Below are 23,427 nucleotides of genomic sequence, written 5' to 3' on the forward strand. Positions count from 1 at the left end.
ATTTGGATTAAAATGAGTGTATTTGTCTTCGTCACTACTCAAGTCCCCAAATAAAATTAACAACAAAGTAGACTCTTCTAAACTACAGATGTTATCACTGTTTAATTAAATATTTGACTTCAGAATAGGAGGTGTTATCTGGGAGAAATGATTTCAGATTTGATGTGAAATTTGTTGTGCGACCACACAGACGCTTTCTCGCATTTGGAAAAGTATTAAAAATTTTTATGCTACATACTGAACTCCTTTCCGAGTTTAGCAATGAGTACCGTAGGTCATTCTTCCTGCCACTATGCACCCTCTTGCTTCTGACCAGGTGTGAACACCGTCATATGAGAGATCACTGTGAATAACACGAAAATGCCGCATTCTCATGTGAGACAGCGGTATCAGCATGTGACAGGCTTTCAGTAGGGCTGCATTGTGGGTCTCCATTTGGTCAGCTGGTCAAGCTGTCCTATATCCAGACTTTTCAAGCAATTGGATATGACAATGTTGGACACCATGGGAACATGAGTACAGGCACACTCGTCATTAAGATTGTGGCCGACTATGTCTGACCACAAGAGAGGGTTGCCGTATTGTACACCAAACATATTGTAACCCCTTCACATCGTGTGTGCCATATGAGAACATACTGTGAAATATTCTGTGTCATTCCGCACTATTCATTGGAGACTAGCAGTAGCCAGACTAAGGAATTGCCATTCCATGCTGAGGCCCCCATTAACATCACAATACAAATAGCTGTGTTTGGAGAATTGCCATAACCATGAAGTGTGGACTGCTGATGAATGGCATTGCATTGTGTTTGGTGATGAATCACGGTTCTGCACAACCCCGGATGATGATTGTTGGCCAATATGGTGGTGACATGGGAGAGGTTCCATTCTTCCAATGTTTTGGAGAGACTCAGCTGTTTCATTCCTGGCATCATTGTGTGGGGAGCCATCGGGTATGTTATCAGGTCACAGCTGGCAGTGATTCAGGAAACTGATGGAACAATCAGTATTGTGGTGCCACATTTCAACAAAGCAATGCTCGCCCACTCACAACACATATGAACTCTGTGTAATGTTGAGGTAACTCGGTAGCCTGCACCATCACTGATCATACATGATCACTTATGATAGAACATATATGGCATCAACTTGGAAGTCAACTTCATTCCAGTGTCAACATCCAGATTATCAATGACAAATTACAACAGTTATGGGCCAGCTTGCCTCAGAAGAGGATACAATGGTTGTACGACACACTTCCAAACTGAATTAGTGCATGGATGGAGGCCAAAGGGGTGCAATGACACACTGACAAGTGGGCTCATTCTGCCAAATTCTTTGTAAATGTGACTAGATTTGGTAATCAGTGAAATAATAACATGTACTCTCTCAATGCATTAAGTTTCATTTTGTTTCCTCTTCCCTTTGTGGGCGCTTCACTTCCTTTATCTGGCAGGGGGCATTCATTACAGCACACGTGTTGTAATAGATGTTACATCTAAAGTAGAACCCAACACTTAGAAAACCATGATATAAATACTGGAAATAGTAATAGGTATGGCGAAAATATGCACTTTGTGAAACATAATAAAGATAAGTTACAGGCAGGTAGATTTAAACTCCAAGCACTGGTAGCAATGGGTGTTTAAGAAGGTATTGGAGAAGGACAAAGAGAGGTACGCAATAGTACACAAATAGTGAAGAGAGGAGAAAATAAGTGTGTTTCAGAACACGTGCAGGTAGCGAATGCATGTGTGTACATGTGCTGATGTAATGTGGATTTTGCATGCCTCTTTCCAAATTATCTGTAGGTACTGAAAACTAGAAAATGGCAGTAGAGGCTGAAATCATTTGATTGTTTGGGATATATAGATTTGTCTAATACTTACTGGAAAATAAATGAAGCCTAATGTAGATTAATTTAATAATGCCTTCATTGGCTTCATATGTCAGAAAACGAGGATATGAAACTAGCTATCATGCCTCCAGTGTCTACAATCTTACTTGGTGCCACAGTGCAGGTTCACTTTCTTATTGCAACCCAAATGGAACAGATTGTGGGAAGTTCACCACTGCAATCTAAGCAACATCAGTCATAGAGTTTTTTCGACAGTATATTTTGCTTATGTCAGGATTCACAAACTAATCTGAATTTTTTTAATTAACAGTTTCCTCATGTAATCACTGAGTGACTAAGTAGATGGCTTGTAGAAAGCCAAGTTAAAACACGAGAACTGTTTGATAAACAAGATTTCGCGAATCATATTCAATGAAAAATTACTTCTACATTAAGGATTTCAGGAGCATGTGTAGGACATCTTATTGTTTTGCTTATTTATAAAAGGTGTTTTTTTTTCATCTGAAATGAAAGGTCACAAACCGCAAATTTGTTGGAAGCTTCTGTTAAGTTACATGACATTGAAGAGCTTCTTTGAAGTACTGTCACTGTAAGTGAATCTTTGCTACAGTTAGAGAAAACAGCAGTCAGTGGAATACTGACAAAAGAGTAATAGGATATCTTATTGTTTTGCTTATTAATAAAAACTTTTTTTTTTTTTTTTTTTTTTTTTTTTTTTTTTTTTTTTTTTTGTCATCTGAGATGGAAGGTCAAAGACCACAAATTTTCCAGTAGCTTCTATTATATTATAGTCTGCAGAGCTTCTTCAAAGCACTGCCACTGTAAATGAATCTTTGCTACACAAACATGAAGCATGAAAAGAGTAACCAAGAAATAATTCCAAACCCTGACATCAGCATTATTTACTAGATTCCAGATGGTGTTATACATAGTGATTTCCAGGAATGGGGTACAATAAGAAACTCAGTTCATTACCAAAAAGGCATTGAAGTATAGTCTGATGTGACAAACATTAATAAATGGACCATGTAGTTTAATCATGACAGTGCTATGAAGCACACTTCACTGCCCCCCGTGGATAGGCTAAGTAAGCTGAAATTCAATACAGCAGCACATGAATCACACTGCCAAGGATTGGTACCCTGAGATTGCTGCCCTTTTTCTATACTGAAGGATGTTCTTCGAAGACATTGCTGTGACAGCAGTACGAGGGCAAAATAAAAAATTCTAAACTCTGTACAGAGATAGAGTTGAAAACAATGACATTGTGTTTTTGTTAGGCTGTTACATGCTACACAACAATGAAGTCAAGTGCCAACTTCATCTGTGAAATAGCTTTGCTTACATACTTTTGTAAGGTGATCATATTTTATGTGTTTTATTCACATACTGGAAACCACTTCATTTCTCACCAAAGTAAATTCATCCAAAGTTGGTTTAGGTATATCAGCACTCCATTCCTTTATTTTCAACAGTTAATTGGGCTAATGAATTCAGTCGCACCATATACAAGTAATACTCAAAATCTCTAGTTACAAATCCTAAGCCAGTTGTCACTGTGTGGAATTTAACAATTCAACTTTTGGGTGAAACCTTTTAACCATGCAGAGCATTTCTAGGTTTACCAACTTTACCATTTATTTTATTGCAACATCCAATAAGTAATTCAACATAAAAGCCTCTAGCTACCTCTCCATAGACGAAATCACTACAAGCATCCAGCTGATAAATGGGAAAGCTATTATCATTGCAGAAAGGCAGAAAAAGTCACACTGAAGTTAATTTTGCTACTGTAGTGCATATTTACAAATAAGTTGTTCCTTGTTGGAAACCTTTAGCTATAAGATGAGCTTTATAAGAAACAACATTACCTTCTTATTTCTTTTACATAGAAAAATCCATTTAGTGTCAACAACATTACAATCATTTGGTTTGCATACATAATTCCATTTATTATTTTCCTCCAGGGTTTGTGATTCTCCTTCTATGGCATCTTTCCAATTTTCAGCATCACTGCAAGACATCAGTTCAGTGTAGGTGCTTGAGTCATCATCATTATGTGCTGTCAAAAGGCCCAACTTAAAATCCCCTAAGTAATTTGTATGTTGAATACTCCTCCTGGCTCTTAAATTGTAAGGCCTCTCATCCTCATCTATATTTTCCCCTGAGTTCTCAAAAGAATCTTCTCCATTTGCTCTATGTTCATTTATTTCTAGTTCTTCTCTAAGCTGACTTCTTTTTCTTCTGCAACTGCAATTCTCATTTCTATACTTTTCTGCCCATATGATTCTGAAACTTTATCTATGTTCTCTTCATCACAAAAATAATGTCTGATTCTGTTACAGGGACACAAGTTTTCTTCTTCCTTTCAGACACTGCAGGTGGCAAGAAACTACATTTTAATGCACTTCAGTTTTCTTAGTGGAAGGTATAAATATTTTGTACTTGCTCACATCAGCATCATAATCCTAAATAAGCCTATCTTGTTTTGGGGTCTAGTTTCAGTCTCTTTTCTTTAGGACAAGGCATACACATGAACCTCAAATATTATCAAATCTTATAAGGATAATTCTCTGCCATAAAGGTTTCAAAAGGAGTTTTATCTCTCTTACGACTTGAACTTGTTTGATTTAAAATACAAGCTGCTGTGGTAACTGCTTCAGCCCAAAAATGATTGGACCTTCTGGAAATCATTGAACGAGTAGCTTCAACAAAGGGGTTCACATTTCTCTTTTAGCTTTTCCATTTTGCTGTGGTGTGTACATGGTGCTTCTTTAAGAGTTATGGCCTTTTCACTCAAAGATGTTCCTGAATCAGTATTTGTAAACTCCTGTCCATTTTCATTCCTTACAACTTTAATTTTTAGACTGTTTCTCTCTGCATTGTCCTTGACCAACCCTTTGACCACATCCTTTTGTTTAATAAAGAATATTTTACAATTATCTGAGTAATCATTCTACAAAATCAAAAAATATCTTGATCCTCCACTCTTCACAGGTGACAAATTTTTCAACAAAATCTGTGGGACAATAACTCTCTCACATGTGTAACACTCTGATGGCACAATTTCTGATGCCAAATACTCCAGTTTTCAACATATTTAGACAAATGTACCACACCAAAGTTCATTACTCTCTCTCTCTCTCTCTCTCTCTCTCTCTCTCTCTCTCTCTCTCTCTCTCTCTCTCACACACACACACACACACACACACACACACACACACACACGTACACACACACACTACCAACATTGACCAATGAAAAGTTACCAGTGTCATTACTGTCAACTATAGAGTGTTTTTGCCTACATCAACTACTAACAGTTCTGATTGTGTTCCATTTAAGGAAAGCTACATACAGTACATTTTATTGACATGTTTATATAATGCATAGTTCCCCTTCAGTGTTCAATAATTCACATTGTTCCTTGTTTGACACTAAACATAAGCCTTTGTCCAACATAGTTCCTACCGAAAACAGATTGAATTTCAGTTCAGGCACAAAAAACACTCCACTAAGTACTGTTTTGGTAAACTTAACCCATTCCATGCATACAGTTCTACAGTGCTGCAACCAGTCACATCAAGAAGTTTACCATTACCCACAGTAACTTTGATTGAACTTTGCACACTGTCCAGTTTCTTAAACAAGTCTCTCATATTGCACATATACTCACTAGCACCTATATCCATGATCCAATAATCTTCTTTGTCAGCTCCTTGTATGATACAAATCAAGGCATTTACATCCGGAGCCTTTTGCCTTCTTTGAACTTCAACAATCTCCAGTCTGATGTCAGATGACATCTTTTCTTAAAATAAATGCAGCTTCTCATTTCTCACTTTGCTTTATTTTTACAGTCCTACCTGCTCACACTGGCCACAGCTATATCTGTCTGATTGAACTGATTGTTTCTCTCTTCTTCAGTAAGTAATCTTGAAGTTAACTCATTAGGTGTTGGCTTCTCAAAGGGGATGGACTCCCATGCTAAACAGAAAACATTTGTACCTCTGGTGATGACAACAACTTGGTTATTATCATTTTATCTGAAAGTGGTTCACCCACTTGCTTCAGTTGGTGTGATTTCATCTATTTTCAACATAACTGTAACCCCGAGTCATCACTAAATTACAGTGAGAAAACTTTTTTGCTGAAGTGGATAAATGCTCACCACAAACTCTTTGTCTTATAAGGTCTTCAGTGTAGCCCACATGGCAGCTGACCTTGTCCATGCAGTGGGTGAGTGAGTGTAAGCAGTTCCAAATAGTGGGAAGAATGTCTGGATTTCTAAAAATACATGACCCATTCTGTGTGATATTGAAGATTACTGTAATCATGGTTACATTTATATTCTATATCCACAAACATCTTCAGGCAGCAGAATTCATTGAAAAATTTCATATGAATCACTTCTGCAGATATTCTGTACATCTTTCATAGAATCCAACAGAGCTTTCACTGTTTTTCACGCAAACATATTGGCCTCACAATTAGTGAGTTTGTTATCAACACAGTAAGTTTCCAAGGATTTAAAAAAACAAATTAGTTTTTCTTTCAAACCGTGCTGTGTGTGAATGAGACACGCTAACAAGTTTTTGTAAATGGTGTAAATAGATCTTGCTAATTTTATTTTCAAATAACTTATTAATGATTGTAGGTGGCTTTTATTATGAGAGAAAATATGATTTCAGACAAGTTTGAAGGAAGTACTATGTATAAACCTTTGTGTTCAAATGTGGTACTTCTTTGTAGTAACGAACTTATGGATAAGTCTGTTTACCCCTGGGTGTAATGATAACCACTTAGTTTTGCTATAGGATAACAATTTCCGGAGCAATTCTTAATTCTTAAAATTTGTGAAGTTTAGTTGTTCAGACTGTACGGTTCTGGAAATATTGGAACTGTTTGAAAATTATACTTTCACTATCCATCTCCAGTGTGCCCATATCTTGATGAATACATGAGCTCAACACCTAACCCCAATCAAAAGTTCTGTCTGTAAAAGTTTTTTTATAGCTTTGAAGAAATGTTTTTCCTTTCTGAATCCCAACACCAGCCTCCAAACAGTTTGTTACCACTATCTCCTGTGAATACTATACATTTACCCAGGAGCCCCATGTTCTGGAGAGCATTCCAAAAACAAAGGGACAGTGTCTGCAGCTGAATTAGGTTATTGATCCGAATTAATTAAATTGGATTGCAAACAACTAGTTTTCTAATAAAAGTAGTGAATAACAATTTGGAATATTTTCACTGGTCCATGGTTACCAGTACTGCTATCGGTAGAAATACCACAAGAAGTTATGTCATTATCTTCTAAACTCCTTGCAACACTTTCAACAGAATTAGGAGAAAATACTGAGTTTGTTACTGCTTTTGTACTTAAAACTTTTTTGCATCACTGGAATCTGGAATAAGGGATTTTATCAACCTAATTGTTCAGTCCATAGCTTTACAGCTGTTATAAAGCTTTCCAATCAATATGAGACGCAAAAGTGCCTTCAGTGGCACAAAATTCATCTTCTTCTTTACAGCTTGAGTTAATGAAAAACAGTTTATTTTGAAGATAATGCTTTTCCTTGGGTAGCTCTTTTGTGTTTTTCAGACTCCTGTGAGTTTGTAAATTTTGTCCTCCTTTATCTCACTTTTGAATTCATCCCTGCCACATTTAAAAGAAGGATACCATATTTTTCTTGCAATTTTATAATAAACCAGCACTTGTAGGGATATTTGTCATTAATTTAATAGCTTGTCAGACATCAGTTCACTATCAAAACTGCAACCAAACACTGACTGAGAACTTATGTGCACTATGTCATAAAACTTATCTCAGGGGTATGGGGAGAGGGGGAAACAGAACATTGTGCAGGGGAAAGAATTTCCAACATCTTACTTAGCACTTTACAACACAGGCGTGGTTCCCACTCCTTAACAACCACCTGCTGTGGCATACATTACACAAGATAGTTACGAAGTTTCAAGAAAGTACTGTGTAGAAACCTTTATGTTCAAATGTAGTACTTCTATGTAATAATGAATATGGAATTAAGCTTGTTGTGACATAGTTATATGACTAAGGTTGGTAATTCTGGCTACAGCATGAAGTTTGCTGACACGTAAATATCATAACAATGCAATGGAGGCATACATTATATGGAGTCTTTAACAGCTGTGTATTACAGCACTCAGTTTTGCTAACATGGAACACTGTGGTGCAAATTTGTTGCATAATTTGCCTCTGCACTAAGGCAAATGAAAATCACAGAATTTTAACAAATTTTAAAATTTCTTCCAAATGCAAATTTCAGGGCCCAAAAAGGGTCTGAAAAAATCCAGACATACAGAAGCCCTACTGTATTCCACCAATTAAAATGTGTACAGAAATTAAATGAAACAAGTTTACTGTTACCAGTCACTGGCGACTGGTATCAGTAAACTTGTTGTTTCATTGAATGTCAATAACAGCTGTGATAAAGCCTAACATAAAATGTTCGCATTCAAAGTGTACAGAAATCTCAAGTGCTTTCCACAATTCCTAGACATTCCACAGTCACATATTGCATTAAAGGAATTTTGGCTTATAGTTGTGAGAAAAACTGTGCAGCATGTTTGCTGTATTTGTTCATCTTCTGCAGATGGATTCCATATGCCAGGGTTGAGGTTCATCTAACTATATTTACTAATGAATGTTGACTTCATCTGTTGACACTAGTACAACAATTATCTTTGACTAAGGCACTGATTAATAATGTTCATCTGCATGTATGCTCATTCACTTGTGATTATCGTGTTTGGCCAAAATCATAATTTTCTTTTTTGGATGTTGCCCAGCAAACTCTAGTGCAAGTGGTAATCAATCCACTAAAATATTTGAGGATATTCCATTCAGCATTAATGTACTTCAATAAGCATCTAAAATTTTGCTTATAAGTTATGGCAACACACACAAGCTTACAGTAAATCTGGACCTTTGAATACAGAAAAAAAATGTAAATGTACCGCCAATGTTGATATGAAGAGCTTACTGATGTGTCTCACACACCATGATCCTTGTCACTGTTAGGAATAAAACTTGTTCCAATGTTAATACTTATAACAACAATTGGCATACTGTAATACATTATTGTATATTCCAATGAATGGTTAAATGAAATAAACAACCCTACTTGCCATCTGAACTTCACACTTGCTTCTTACAGGTATCAGTAAAGAACTCTTGTTCCCTAGAGATGAAATTCTACAATATATATAACACTTGAATATTCGTCAAAAAGATTGAAAATATGTTTATAAAGTACTGTATTTTATACTTCTAAATGAACAACTTTTAAAATTTATGTTGTAATTCAATTAAAAGTACTCGAAGATACAAATCCTTATGATTGTAGTACAGTAATCAGTAACTGAGATTTGATATTTCAGGTACAATGCACGAGGTTTTGATTTAAACCGCAACTTCCCAGATTATTTCAAGCAGAATAACAAACGAGGGCAGCCGGAAACAGATGCAGTGAAAGAGTGGATCTCTAAGATTCAGTTTGTGCTATCAGGAGGTCTACATGGAGGGGCACTTGTAGCAAGCTATCCATTTGACAATACACCAAATTCGAGTAAGTTTTAATGTAGCACGTACTTAATGGTGTGTGTGTGTGTGTGTGTTTTTCAGTTTAGACTTTTTCAAGTAAAAGCTACAGTGCCTGAACAGAAGACATTCATTCTACAACACATACCAGTAGTTAAAAATTTAGCTGTAAGTTCTTATTCGTAGGGCAGTAATATGTATACACATGTGGTGTGAGGGCAATATTTTAAGGGAAAACAGAGGCTGTAGAAATTTGTTTTTGAAATATTAGAAATACCACCTGGAGGTTAAGTCAGTGACTCTTAACTTTTAAAACATTTTGTTAGATGGCACAGTTACAGTTTTATTTAGAAGTCAGTGTGGACGTAAACATGCAAAAAGAATGGTATTTTAGGTACATGAAAATAAACTAACTTGAACTTAAGTACTCAAGAAATAAATCATTCTTGAAATATCACAGATAATGGTACAACATCATCAATATGTTTAAAATGCAGCAGAATGATGTATTACATTCTATTTTGAAGTTATTGTTGCTACTCAGATAATACAGCTATTCTGTACATATTAAATTTGTTTTTTTCTGTCATACATCTTCAACATTCTAAAATCATGCATTACTAAGAAAGACAGATTTTAAAGGTAATGTGCACAAAGAATACAAGACCAGTAGTTACTCAGAGCAGGATTTTCTATGACCAAGTAACCTAACAATTCACATTATCAATTATTCCATTCAAGGAGCTGGGAAATGAAGGGAAAGTAAAGAAGACTGTTGCAACCAAACTCAACCATTCACATAATAATTGTTCACTGTCAGAAGATCTAGGTTCCAGATCTTAGGTAACTGAACTGCTGTCTGGATACAGTTGTTAGGACTTGGATGACTGTCCAGGATCATTTATTTTATTTATCCATTCATTATATACTATTCCTTCAGTTAGTAAGATGATTATCTCTTAAGTTCCCATACATGCAACATTTCGTTGTGCAAGAAATATTAGCAAATGTATTTTGTTAAATAAAAATAATTGCTCAAAAGTGAACATTTAAAGAGCATTAGTAAATTATTTATTTTTAATTGCACAATAAAATATAAAAGATTGAATAAATCTAAAGATAATCATAACTTTATTTTTAAATTATTACCCACCTTCTATCAGAATGTCTGCTTCAGCAAAGCAGTCATTTTCTTTTAACCAAAGGGGAAAATAGAATAGTAGTTATCAATAATATTATTTATAAATTATGAATTCAAACAATTTTGTTTCAAATCTCAGCTCTTTTTTTGTAATTTATTGTTGACAATTAATACTGAAATTTCAATGCTTTATTCTTGCTTCACAAAGGAATGTGTAGATCTTCCCCACTATGTGCAGGTGAGTTTGACTTGCACCAATGAATCAGAGATTTTGAACTGTGAATTACGTAAACATTATAAGGCTACTAACCTCAGCATTTTTTTGTTTTTTGAACTTGGCCAGTGTATTTGCTTTAATTAGGTCAACTCATAGTTATTTTGCATACAGCAGTATTGAGTTATAGTAATATTCACTACATTTTTTGTTTTGTTTAGATGCACAGATGTAAATTATAACTATAAACTCCTGTTTAGACACCTACGAAAATAAAATATCATAAAACATTTTGCCATTTAAATACACAATATCCATAGATCTTACATAAGAGCACTTTTCAGTAAACTGCAAAACAAATGTACTAAATATCTGACTAAGCACAGCTTACAGAATTTCTAACTATTCAAGTCTAAATGATAAAAGGATAATTTAACTTATAATCTACAAAAAATAATATTCTTCTCATCACATGTTCTTGTTGAATATTATTTCATTGTAAGTCCTAAGGTTTGAAACCAGTACATTTATGTGTGCAAAGGGAGAGAAACAGCTGAATTCCACATTTATAAGACGAAGTGAGTATTAAGAATAAATGCTGATTATCATAGGATGGGCTTATTAAATACAAATAAACACACAGAAATGGGAAAACAGTTGCCACAATGCAACAGCTGGCATCACAAACAGGACAAAGTAGTTAAGATAAAGTATGCAGAAATACTGCTGTATAAGGCTTATATGTCAAATAAAATAATTTACAGAACTGAATCATACAGAATTACATTGTAATTCTAGTAACACTAATATCCATCCATAAACAAACACACATATTTGACACTGAGAGTAACTTCAAAGAGATAACACACACTACAGTCAGTTACTGTACTGATTATTCACACACATTTACCCCATCACCCCACAATGCAGAGCACTTGGAATGTAAGGAAACTAAAACTTTATTTGCCAACCAGTTGTTGTGTGGGCTGGTAACTATGACATCAGTGCAGCTGCTGGATGCCATGATGGTGTGGCTGCTGACTTATGGAAGAGGGTGGTAACCATAGGTGATGTCTATACATCTATCTCCTGATAAGGAAAGACTTATGGCTTCAGCATGGTGTCTTGTAGGGGTTAAGATGTGACCCATGCTGGCCTTTGTATTTCTGCTTTTTTGCTGGATCTGTATGGTGTAGTCTCATCAGAACATTAGGAAGGATCTGGTGTATGACGCTGGAAATGGCTATTTGATGAGATATGTAGAGAGCATGATGTGAATACTGTTGTCCAAAACTTTGTGGACAAGAACAGGATGTTTGCCATGGTGCAAAGTAGGTAGGGGTTGAATCTTGGCTACATGGTCTCAGAGTTATGGCATTTCTACCATGGATGGCAGTGCAGGTGTCAGACAGCTTGCCAGAAAGTGTAGCTGCTCCACACACACACTACCTCTCCTAATGATATACTCATGTCTAGCTTGCACTCTGTGTGAAGCTGTAAAATGACCAAAAGGAGGGTCTCTGACTATTTTTCATCATGGCACATGAGAGTTGTCTTTAGGGTCTGCAACCATATTTGTATCATCCCATTGCTGGCAACATGATAGTTTGTTCTATGATGATGCTAGATGCCACACAAGTTGGACGGTTCTTGGAACAAAACATATTCAGATTATCAATCCTCATCTGTAGTGACACAGAGGGAACAACTCAATCATGCTGTCCAGCTGACGATGAAGATTTTTGCTGTTGTGTTGGCAGAAATGTCTATGATGGATATAGCTTGTTATCATCAAGGAAATCTGTCTACTGTTGCAGAAGATGTCTCAGTCATTTGTAGGTGAAAGGAGGTCTACAAGATTAATGTGGATGTGGGCAAATCTTTGCTTGACTTTGAAACTGCTCGATGTTGGTGTGCATATATCATCATACTTTGCATTGCTGGAACTGAATAAACAAAAATACCCATGTCTAGTTACCCTTTTTTTTAAAAAAAAAATCAGTGGCTGCACAAAATGATCAACCAGCAGCTAGTGTTTGCTTTTGTGTGTGATAGATTGTGAACACTATCCAGAGCAGCTTTGTGGAGTTTAGGCAAAATGTCTTGACTTCTGCTGAGAGACAAGGCACTATAGTGTTAAATTGGTACCTGGCAGTAGAGGTTGCATGAGTAATAGTCCTGTGGAAGGGTTGGCCAATAAATGCAGTAGTTGTGGATCTGCATTGTAGTCAATCGTATTTTCCAAACACAGGTATGAAAAAGTGTTCAGTCATGATCTTTTCTACTCCTTTCATGTGGAACACTTCCATCATGAAATAACTGACAATATCTGTGTGTCTGAACTGCGAGGACAGAACACTAGTAACTAGTATTCTGGAAAATGGAAACTACTGGTTTATGGATGGTGAAACTGTCCCAGAGTGAGCTTCAGTTTTTGTATGGAAATATTGAACAGCTTCATAAATTGCAAGCAGTTTGCAGTCACACAAGCTCCACTGCTGTTGTGCTAGTTACAACTTTTTGAAAAAAAATCAATGGTTGCCAATGTTGGTCAGTTATTGGTGTAGGGGATGCATGTATCACCATTGAATAGGGTCTATCACCATTACCAGAGGCACAGATGGCACATGGCAAGAGAGGAACACGGTAATAGTTAGACTCAACTGAAGATTGCAGAAAGTTTTTTCCATCCCTGGGGATCACTTGAGGGATCATGGTATCATGTCCTGAGAGTGCATTTGTATAGCTGTCCTTGTTGGGAGGTGGTGATGATAAAAGTTGATCATTTCTAGAAAACATCATAATTATTGGTAGCCTGTCAGCTTCAGAAGGGCTTGTAGATTTGCTGTCTTCCCTGGTAATGGATGCATGCCATCTGCCAAAACTGTGTGTCACAGGAAGATTACTTATACACACAACAAACAAAGTTTTGCATCACCTCGGTTCCTAGAGTTCCAGAACCTGTACAGAAAATTAGAATAGAGATTAGCGTAAACATCATTTCCACCCCTTTTTATTGCTCATGAAAACCACACATTCCATATTGTACCACCATACAGCAAGACCTTCAGAGGCAGTGATCCAGATTCCTGTACACACCAGTACCTCTAATACCAGTAGCACATCCTCTTGCATTGATGTGTGCCTGTATTCGTCATGGCATACTATCCACAAGTTCATCAACATGCTGTTGGTCCAGATTGTCCCACTCCTCAATGTCAATTCAGCGTAGATCCCTCAGAGTGGTTGGTGGGTCAAATCAGCAGTGAACAGCCCTTTTCAATCTATCCCAGGCATGTTTGATAGGGTTCATGTCTGGAGAACATGCTGGCCACTCCAGTCGAGCGATGTCGTTATCCTGAAGGAAGTCATTCACAAGATGTGCATGATCGGGGCATGAATTGTCATCCATGAAGATGAATGCCTCACCAATATGTTGCCGATATGGTTGCAGCATCGATTGGAGGAAGGCATTCACGTATCATACAGCCATTATGGCACCTTCCATGAGCAACACCAGCGTACGTTGGCCCCACATAATGCCACCTCAAAACAGCAGGGAACGTCCACCTGCTGCACTCACTGGACAGTGCGTCTAAGGCATTCAAGTTGCCTCCAAACATGTCTCCAATGACTGTCTGGTTGAAGGCATATGTGACACTCATCGCTGAACAGAACATGATGCCAATAATGAGTTGTCCATTCAGCATGTTATTGGGCCCACCTGTACTGCGCTGCATGGTGTTGTGGTTGCAAAGATGGATCTTATCATGGATGTTGAGAATGAAGTTGTGCATCATGCAGCCTATTGCGCATAGTTTGAGTCATAACATGATGTCCTGTGGCTGCATGAAAAGCATTATTCAACATGATGGCATTGCTGTCAGGGTTCCTCTGAGCCACAATCTGTAGGTGGTGGTCATCCACTGCAGTAGTAGCTGTTGGGCAGCCTGAGTGAAGCATGTCATTGACAGTTCCTGTCTCTCTGGATCTCCTCCATGTCCGAACAACATCACTTTGGTTCACTCCAAGATGTCTGGACACTTTCCTTGCTGAGAGCCCATTCTGGCACAAAGTAAGAATGAAAATGCAATCAAACTGCAATATTGACCATCTAGGCATGGTTGAGCTACATACAACAAGAGCCGTTCATCTCCTTCGTGATGGAATGACTGGAACTGATCGGCTGTTGGACCCCATTCATCTAATAGGTGCTGCTCAGACATGGTTGCTTACATCTTTGGGCAGGTTTAGTGATAGCTCTGAACAGTCAAAGGGACTGTGTCTGTGGTACAATATCCACAGTCAATGTCTATCTTCAGGAGCTCTTGCAACTGGGGTGATGCAAAACTTTTTTTGATGTGTGTACTTTGTCAATAACGCACTTCTCTTCATTCAGTACTACGCCGTAGTTATATAGCCACTGACCATTTGCTGTACATCATTTGTGTACTTGGGCATTTGGAGAGAACACTTGAAAGTCATCAAAGGTGTGAAGCAAAATGGGGACCCCTTCAAAACTTCATCCACAAAATATTTACATGTATGTGTGGCATTTTTGAGATAAAATGGCACAAATATAAATCCTTTCCTTTCTTGTGAATGAGGTGCAAAGGCAAAGACCACAACCTATTGCAACAGTGGATTATCCCAGCTTTGAGCATTTCTTCAAATATGGCCATTGTTTCTGTTAGGCGAACTCATATGGGATTCGGTAAGATTGTCTGCCACGAGTAATAAGTGTGATGGGCAGGGGCACTATGAATGTAGTGTGTGGACATTAAGGTGGGAATGTGGGTCTGACAGAGAGCATGCAAGGGATAAATCCCTGCAGTCGCACTATCGTTTGTGCCCTCGGTGGCTCAGATGGGTAGAGCATCTGCCATGTAAGCAGGAGATCCCGGGTTCGTGTCTCAGTCAGGGCACACATTTTCAACTGTCCCTGTTGCTGTATATCAATGCCTGTCAACAGCTTTAAGGTGTTGATTTAATTATCATTTCAGACTACCAAGGGACTTGTTCAAGACAGACTATCATGGAAAGCTGCATTAAACCAATCTTTCAACCAAAGAACTCAACAATGACAACTGCCTAGAAATGAAATGTCACTGATCAACCCACACCTGAGCCACCGAGGGCACAAACGATAGTGCGACTACAGGGATTTATTCCTTGCATGCTCTCCGCCAGACCCACATTCCCACCTTAATGTCCACACACTACATTCATAGTGCCCCTGCCCATCACACTTATTACTCGTGGCAGACAATCTTACCGAATCCCATATGAGTTCGCCTAACAGAAACAATGGCCATATTTGAAGAAATGCTCAAAGCTGGGATAATCCACTGTTGCAACAGGTTGTGGTCTTTGCCTTTGCACCTCATTCACAAGAAAGGAAAGGATTTATATTTGTGCCATTTTATCTCAAAAATGCCACACATACATGTAAATATTTTGTGGATGAAGTTTTGAAGGGGTCCCCATTTTGCTTCACACCTTTGATGACTTTCAAGTGTTCTCTCCAAATGCCAAGTTGTAAGATACCCTACATTATCATGTTCTCTCAAGGATTACTGACATGATTATCTCTTCCACTGAGGAATTAGATGGGTGTTGTGAAACTAAGTGCAACAATGGGGTGATAAGAAAAGTGGTGAAACTCATATGTTTGGTGCCAAGTGATGTCATCTGAAATGTCTTCAGGCCAATGAAATTAATAACTGGTCATTTGTACATGTAGAAAAGGATAAAGATGACACACTTTTCAAGTGAAAGACTCCATGGTGTTGAGCACAGATCATTTCCTAATTTAGTATACTAAGCAGTGACGTAAAACAGATATAATTTTTCAGGCTTTCCTGTGAGTTTGCTGACATTCTTGAGTTGTTGACTGTGCTGCCAGATATTATCAACTTCATTACATTATGTTCTGATGATGTGGCTTGATGCCTTCACCAAGGTGACCTGAGATTCATGTAGCGCCCGATGAAAGCAATGAGTCCCATCATAAAAATATCACACAAAGAAGACAATACCCAGCAGTACTCCTGACAGTTAAAGAATATCAACATAAAACAAACAATTTTTATACTTTCTTTCACCACTGCTCCAGGGAAAGAAATGATAGCTTTACAACAATTAATATATTTCCTTCGTGAAAAATAAGGTCCTATAATTTTATAAATGTGCAATGTGATACAAGTTTAACAACTTAGTAATTTTTAATTGTGAGGTAGAATAGTACTAATGCTCAAGAGTGTCCATACAATAGTTTGTTAGGAGGAAGGGCAGGGGGGGGGGGGTGGAAGTGATCTGGATGTTGGGGTATGGAGTATTTTTAATATTTGGAAGATGAATGGTGGCACAAGCAGCCACATAAAAGTTCCAGATCTGATCCTATTAAAAATCTGTATTATACCAACTTTTTAATCATTTTTTGAAAGAAAAATACCTGAGTACACTATATTTTTCCTTTTTCTGAGAGTGAGGTGGTGCCACAGCCCCTCCTTGACCCCACGTATGGATGTCCTTGCTGATGCCATAGCAAATACTTAGAAGTTAAGAAGTTCCTGTAACACCTCTTATTGTGTACAGAACGATGTCAGCACTGAAATTCTTGCAATTATCATAGCATTATGCTTGATAGATGATCCTCTTAGCTATAAATAAACTGATGTTCATCTACCAAAGAGAAAGCTTTGTTTATAAATCTATTTCTTTTACATAGGTTTTGTTTTTTAATTCTTGTCTTTTTTGCAGTATGAGGGCTCCATTTACAAAGTTTTGAACCCAGTTTCTTTCATGATTTAATTATGTCACATAAACTAAAATTAAGGATCACTGTTTTCTACTGACAATAATAAATGCACAGAATCACATCATTATCACTGCTTTGGAAATAGTATTTTCTGACTCTCCTGTCTGATGAATTTTTATGGAAAGGACTTACTTACAACACAAAAAATTAAAAAAAAATGTTCCATGACTAAATTTTATGGCAAATTCTAAAGAATACATGTGCAATGTTTGACCCCTTTACAGTCCGCAGCAGTATCAAAAATGCTGGAATGGGACTTGCTGCTGTTACTGGCAATCAGTATCTTGCTTCTGGTGAGCTCAAAAACATTAGAATGGATGCATGGGTTGAGGAAGCTCCTTACTGTACATTGACCCTCGAAGCTGATTTATAACTAAAAGCTTTCATTTTGATTTTGTTGATTTTTGGAGTTTCTTGATTATAGAGCACTTTTATGTATTCTAAGGTATCCATCTTGTAAGCATGTTGTTTGTGGTTTAATAAAGTTGTAAAATATTGACTTCCCTACTCATTCACCTGATTGTTCAGATAGTTTTTGCCTGCATTTAGAAACCATAAATTACTTGCCACACATGTGTGACCTCCACCTGCTGGAAAGCTTTATAATTCTGGCCTCCAGAAAAGTCATATTCAGCTCACCTTGTCTGTCTTCATCCATCAACACATGTATGTTCATTTGCTTGTATATAAGGGCAGACGAACACACACAACACACACACACACACACACACACACACACATTGCAATGTTGGCAGGGTATACATTATTTCTGCATTATCTCTGGTTATGTGTTTTTAAATATAAATTGCAAATAGATAAAAAACTTTCTAAAAGGGTTCAAATACTTTCATTTAAAATTGATAGAAGCTTTTATATCAAGAGTTAAATAATTTATAAAACAATATAGGAGTCTGTAAATCAATTACAAAATTATCTATGTATTTTCCCGAAATGTAGGAAACCAGAAGTAACTTCAAGGCAGCCAGCAAAGAAATATTTTAAACAGTCAGTGACAGCTTCTTTTGTTTCTTTTGCCTCTCTTTCAAAGAGAAATATTGATCACTCTAACTATTAAAACAGTTTTGTTACAGCAGAGGACTCTAGACATGACTAGGTGCATGTTGTTTCAGTTCAAAGAACAAAATTGAAAGTGCAAGAATTCCATTTAGCCAATTTTTTTCAAAAAGATCACTTCTATTTTCTAGTTTCATTTTAACTGCCACAAGCTTCAAACTGCACAGTCTCTATAACATCTGCATTGAATCTAGATGGATTGTTGCAGTTTCTGCAGTATATGAATTTTTGAATCATTTATGTGTTTGCTGTTCTGATTATTGCTGTTTTAAAATGTTTTCTTGTGGCAGTGATAAGTTCCTATGGGACCAAACTGCTGAGTTCATCAGTCTGTTTTCTTGTGTTTAAGCCTTAGAAATAAAGGATTTTTTTCTCTTCTTGTTTCTACCAAAATAAGCCTTTGCATTTGCTAAATGCTGTTTTCCTTATGTTTGATTTAAATGTGCTGTTAGAGCAAGAGAGTCCACTGAATAACTTATTTACAGTGAAAAATGTTTAACACAAATGTGCTTGACATGAAACATAGGTTACTGTAAAATGATAGTTTGCTCCCAAAAACATAATATGCATTTTTCCCTCAACAAAAAAAGACTTAGTTTCTCAAAACACTTCTGCTTTTTACAGTTGCAATATCACCAAGAATTATTAGCTTATTTTTGTTTTCATTAGACCCAAATAAATTAAAATGGTTGCTGCTGCACCTACAATATTGCTTGTCTTTGAGTACTGACATTGTCAAAAGAGTCCATTCTCCAGTGCAGTGGCAGAGAAATTGGAGTGAAAACAGAGCAATGTTTTGCTTAAATTAAAGATGGGCTTGCTTAAAATAGTTGATGACAGAGGTTGAAAATGAAAATCTGTAAAGAGTTAGGCATTGCTAACTCTACTCTGTTGATGGTAATTAAAAACTGAGGCAACTTATGGCAATATTTGAATGTAGTATATTGAGGGCACTAAGAAAATGTATGAGAATGGCTAAACAAGAAGATGTAAATATATTTTGTTTGTTATATTCAAGCCGTTAGGTGCCATGAACTACAATGCTCGATAGATAAACCTGTAGAATAAATGGGTACAAATACTGAATGCCCTGTATATCTGGGCTGTTTGTATGTTTTTGCGAAAACAACACCTATAGAGTTAAAATACATTTGTGGTGAAGCTAACCAAGTTTCATAACACTGTGACTACACACTGAGTGCATCTCCATTGCCTTCAGTACTTGAACAATATAAAATGAAAAATGTCTTCAGAACTGCTAAAACTTGCTCATTTTACTGCTGTTTAGCTAATAAATCTTTTACTCTAAGAGACAATTGTGTTCAGGAGAGAGGGAGAGGGGGGAACCACTAAGAAAAGAATTTTGAAATTTGCTAACTAACAATTTGGACATATTGGAGAAACTATCCTTATGTTTACTGAAAAATTTTAAAATTGCAGTATTTTAAATAGGCATGAACATTACCTGTTGAATTTGTGGTGAATAGAAAGTTGCAGGTGGTGGCCACATGTACACTAGTTGGATTCTCAGTTTGGATAAGTACTTTTACAGTAAGTGCATGAAGTCGCACTTATGGTTGGTAATCGTGTGGTGTGTACCTATATTCTATTAAAAGCTATAAAGCTTATATATTTGCCTCTAAACACTGCATGTGCTTTACAAACATGAAGTCAAAGGATTATAAAAACTTAAAAGATTACTATCAAGAATCAGCAGATACTGGAACTGAACCTACATTTAATGAAGTGTCCATGAAATTTTCCACCTTATTAAAGTATTCTATGTACACACATCAAAAAAAGTTTTGCGTCACCCCAGTTCCTAGAACTCCTGAAGATAGACATTGACTGTGAATATTGTATCACAGACATAGTTCTTTTAACTGTTCAGAGATGTCCCTAAACCTGCCCAAAGATGCAAACAACCATGCATGAGCAGCGCCTGTTAGACAGCAGGGGTCTGACAGGTGATCAGTTCCAGTCATTCCACCAGGAGAGAGGTACATGGCTCATGTTGTATGTAGTTCAACCATGCATAGATGGTCAACACCACAGTTTCTTCATGTCCGCATTGTTACTTTGTGCCAGGAAAGGCTCTCAACAAGGGAAGTGTCCAGGCATCTCGGAGTGAACCAAAGCGATGTTGTTCGGCCATGGAGGAAATACGGAGGGACAGGAACTGTCAGTGAAATGCCTCATTCAGGCCACCCAAGGTCTACTACTACATTGGATAACCACCGCCTACAGATTATGGCTCAGAGGAACTCTGACAGCAAAGCCCTCATGTTGAATAATGCTTTTTGTGCAGCTACAGGACGTCACATTACGACTCAAACTGTGTGCAATAGGCTGCATGATGTGCAACTCCACTCTCGACGTCAATGGTGAGATCCATATTTGCAACCGTGACACCATGCAGCACAGTACAGGTGGGCCCAACAACATTCCGAATGGACCACTCATTACTGGCATCACGTTCTCTTCAGTGATGAGTGTCATATGCCTTCAACCAGACAGTCATCAGAGATGTGTTTGGAGGCATCCTGGTCAGGTTGAATGCCTGAGACATGCTGTCCAGCAAGTGCAGCAGTCCTGCTGTTTTGAGGTGGCATTATGTGGGCCAAGGTACACCACTGGTGCTCATGGAAGGTGCCATAATGGCTGTATGATACATGAATGCTTTCCTCCAACCGATACTGCAACCATATCGGCAGAAATATTGGCGAGGCATTTGTCTTCATGGATTAAATTCTTACCCTCATCATGCACATCCTGTGAATGACTTCCTTCAGGATAATGACATCGGTCGACTAGAGTGGTCAGCATGTTCTCCGGACATGAACCCTATTGAGCATGCCTGGGACAGATTTAAAAGGGCTGTTTATGAATGACATTGAGAGATCTGTGCCAAATTTCCATTGAGGAATGAGACAATCTGGACCAACAGTGCCTTGATCAACGTATGGATAGTATGCCATGACAAATACAGGCACACATCAATGCAAGAGGATGTGCTACTGGGTATTAGAGGTACCGGTGTGTACAGGAATCTGGACCACCACCTCTGAAGGTATCGCTGTATGGTGGTACAACATGCAATTTGTGGTTTTTATGAGCAATAAAAAATGTGTAAATGAAGTTTATATTGCTCTCTATTCCAATTTTCTGTACAGGTTCCGGAACTCTAGGAACCGACGTGACGCAAAACTTTTTTTGATGTGTGTAGTGTGACTGGATACATTTGTTGCAGTGAATGATGATATTCGTACAGCCCCAATTATGATTGAGAGATTGTGCACAGCTCAAAAGATCACATCTATGATGATGGTGACAAATTTGACAATGAAATAAACATCTGAATTTCTGTCTCCACTCCATAAGAATCATGGATCATCATGAAAAGTATCCAAAGTTACTTAGATATGCCTTGGAATGGCAAAATGAATGAACTGATTGACAATATCTAATAATTCTTCAGCTTTTTTGTTGATTTAGAAACATGAATAACAATATCATACAATTTTTTCTGATATTGTCACTAGTTAGTAAAGGAGTTTTGCTATTTGGGGAGAAAAATAACTGATGATGGTCGAAGTAGAGAGGATATAAAATGTAGACTGGTAATGACAAGGAAAGTGTTTCTGAAGAAGAGAAATTTGTTAACATGGAGTATAGATTTAAGTGTCAGGAAGTCGTTTCTGAAAGTATATGTATGGAGTGTAGCTATGTATGGAAGTGAAACATGGACGATAACTAGTTTGGACAAGAAGAGAATAGAAGCTTTCGAAATGTGGTGCTACAGAAGACTGCTGAAGATTAGATGGGTAGATCACATAACTAATGAGGAGGTACTGAATAGGATTGGGGAGAAGAGGAGTTTGTGGCACAACTTGACTAGGAGAAGGGATCAGTTGGTAGGACATGTTCTGAGGCATCAAGGGATCACCAATTTAGTATTGGAGGGCAGCGTGGAGGGTAAAAATCATAGAGGGAGACCAAGAGATGAATACACTAAGCAGATTCAGAGGGATGTAGGCTGCAGTACGTACTGGGAGATGAAGAAGCTTGCACAGGATAGAGTAGCGTTGAGAGCTGCATCAAACCAGTCTCAGGACTGAAGACCACAACAACAACAACAACAACAACATAAATAAAGAAGTACTAATACTAATCAGGACTGGAAGTTGACACCAGTACTTCATGAGATGTAACTGAGCACCCAACATGAACACCATCCTGCATGAAATAGTCTGAGACATTAGTGCTGACAATGTTTTTGTTATGGTCTTCAGTCCTGAGACTGGTTTGATGCATGCTACTCTATCCTGTGCAAGCTTCTTCGTCTCCCAGTATCTACTGCAACCTACATCCTTCTGAATCTGCTTAGTGTATTCATATGTATTCATCTCTTGATCTCCCTCTGATGGTGATGTTCCCAAATACATTTTGGGTTCAGTATTAGTCTTGGTTATTTCTGCAAGGTTCACACTGGTTCACAGCTCTAATGTCAATTATCTTCCCAGGGAAAACGCAGGAAGTGAAATCACCCATTCCTCACATTTATACAATATTCTGACAAGAAAGTAACAAACAATGTGCTTCTCTTTTCCTCCTGGAGAAAATTAAAATAAAATAACAGTAAAGATTGCTTGCCCTTCAAGGGTCACCACACACCATTCACTTCCTGTCTTGTCAATTCATCATGTAAAATTATGTAAGTTCAGTCATGTATATTT

General features: G+C 37.4%; 1 protein-coding gene across 3 annotated transcripts in view; it reads left to right on the top strand.

The window, feature by feature from the left end:
* LOC126196424 (carboxypeptidase M-like) overlaps positions 1–23,427 on the top strand; it is a 293,433-nt gene that overhangs the window by 195,072 nt on the left and 74,934 nt on the right. For 2 of the 3 annotated variants that reach the window (XM_049934563.1, XM_049934565.1), the window contains exons 5-6: positions 9,283–9,470; positions 10,792–10,821. In XM_049934563.1, the coding sequence (XP_049790520.1) occupies positions 9,283–9,470; positions 10,792–10,821 (218 nt within the window). The remainder of the gene's footprint in view (positions 1–9,282; positions 9,471–10,791; positions 10,822–23,427) is intronic. The other variant, XM_049934564.1, reaches the window with a different exon arrangement.

The sequence above is a fragment of the Schistocerca nitens genome, chromosome 1, assembly GCF_023898315.1.
Source record: "Schistocerca nitens isolate TAMUIC-IGC-003100 chromosome 1, iqSchNite1.1, whole genome shotgun sequence".
Classification (NCBI taxonomy): domain Eukaryota; kingdom Metazoa; phylum Arthropoda; class Insecta; order Orthoptera; family Acrididae; genus Schistocerca; species Schistocerca nitens.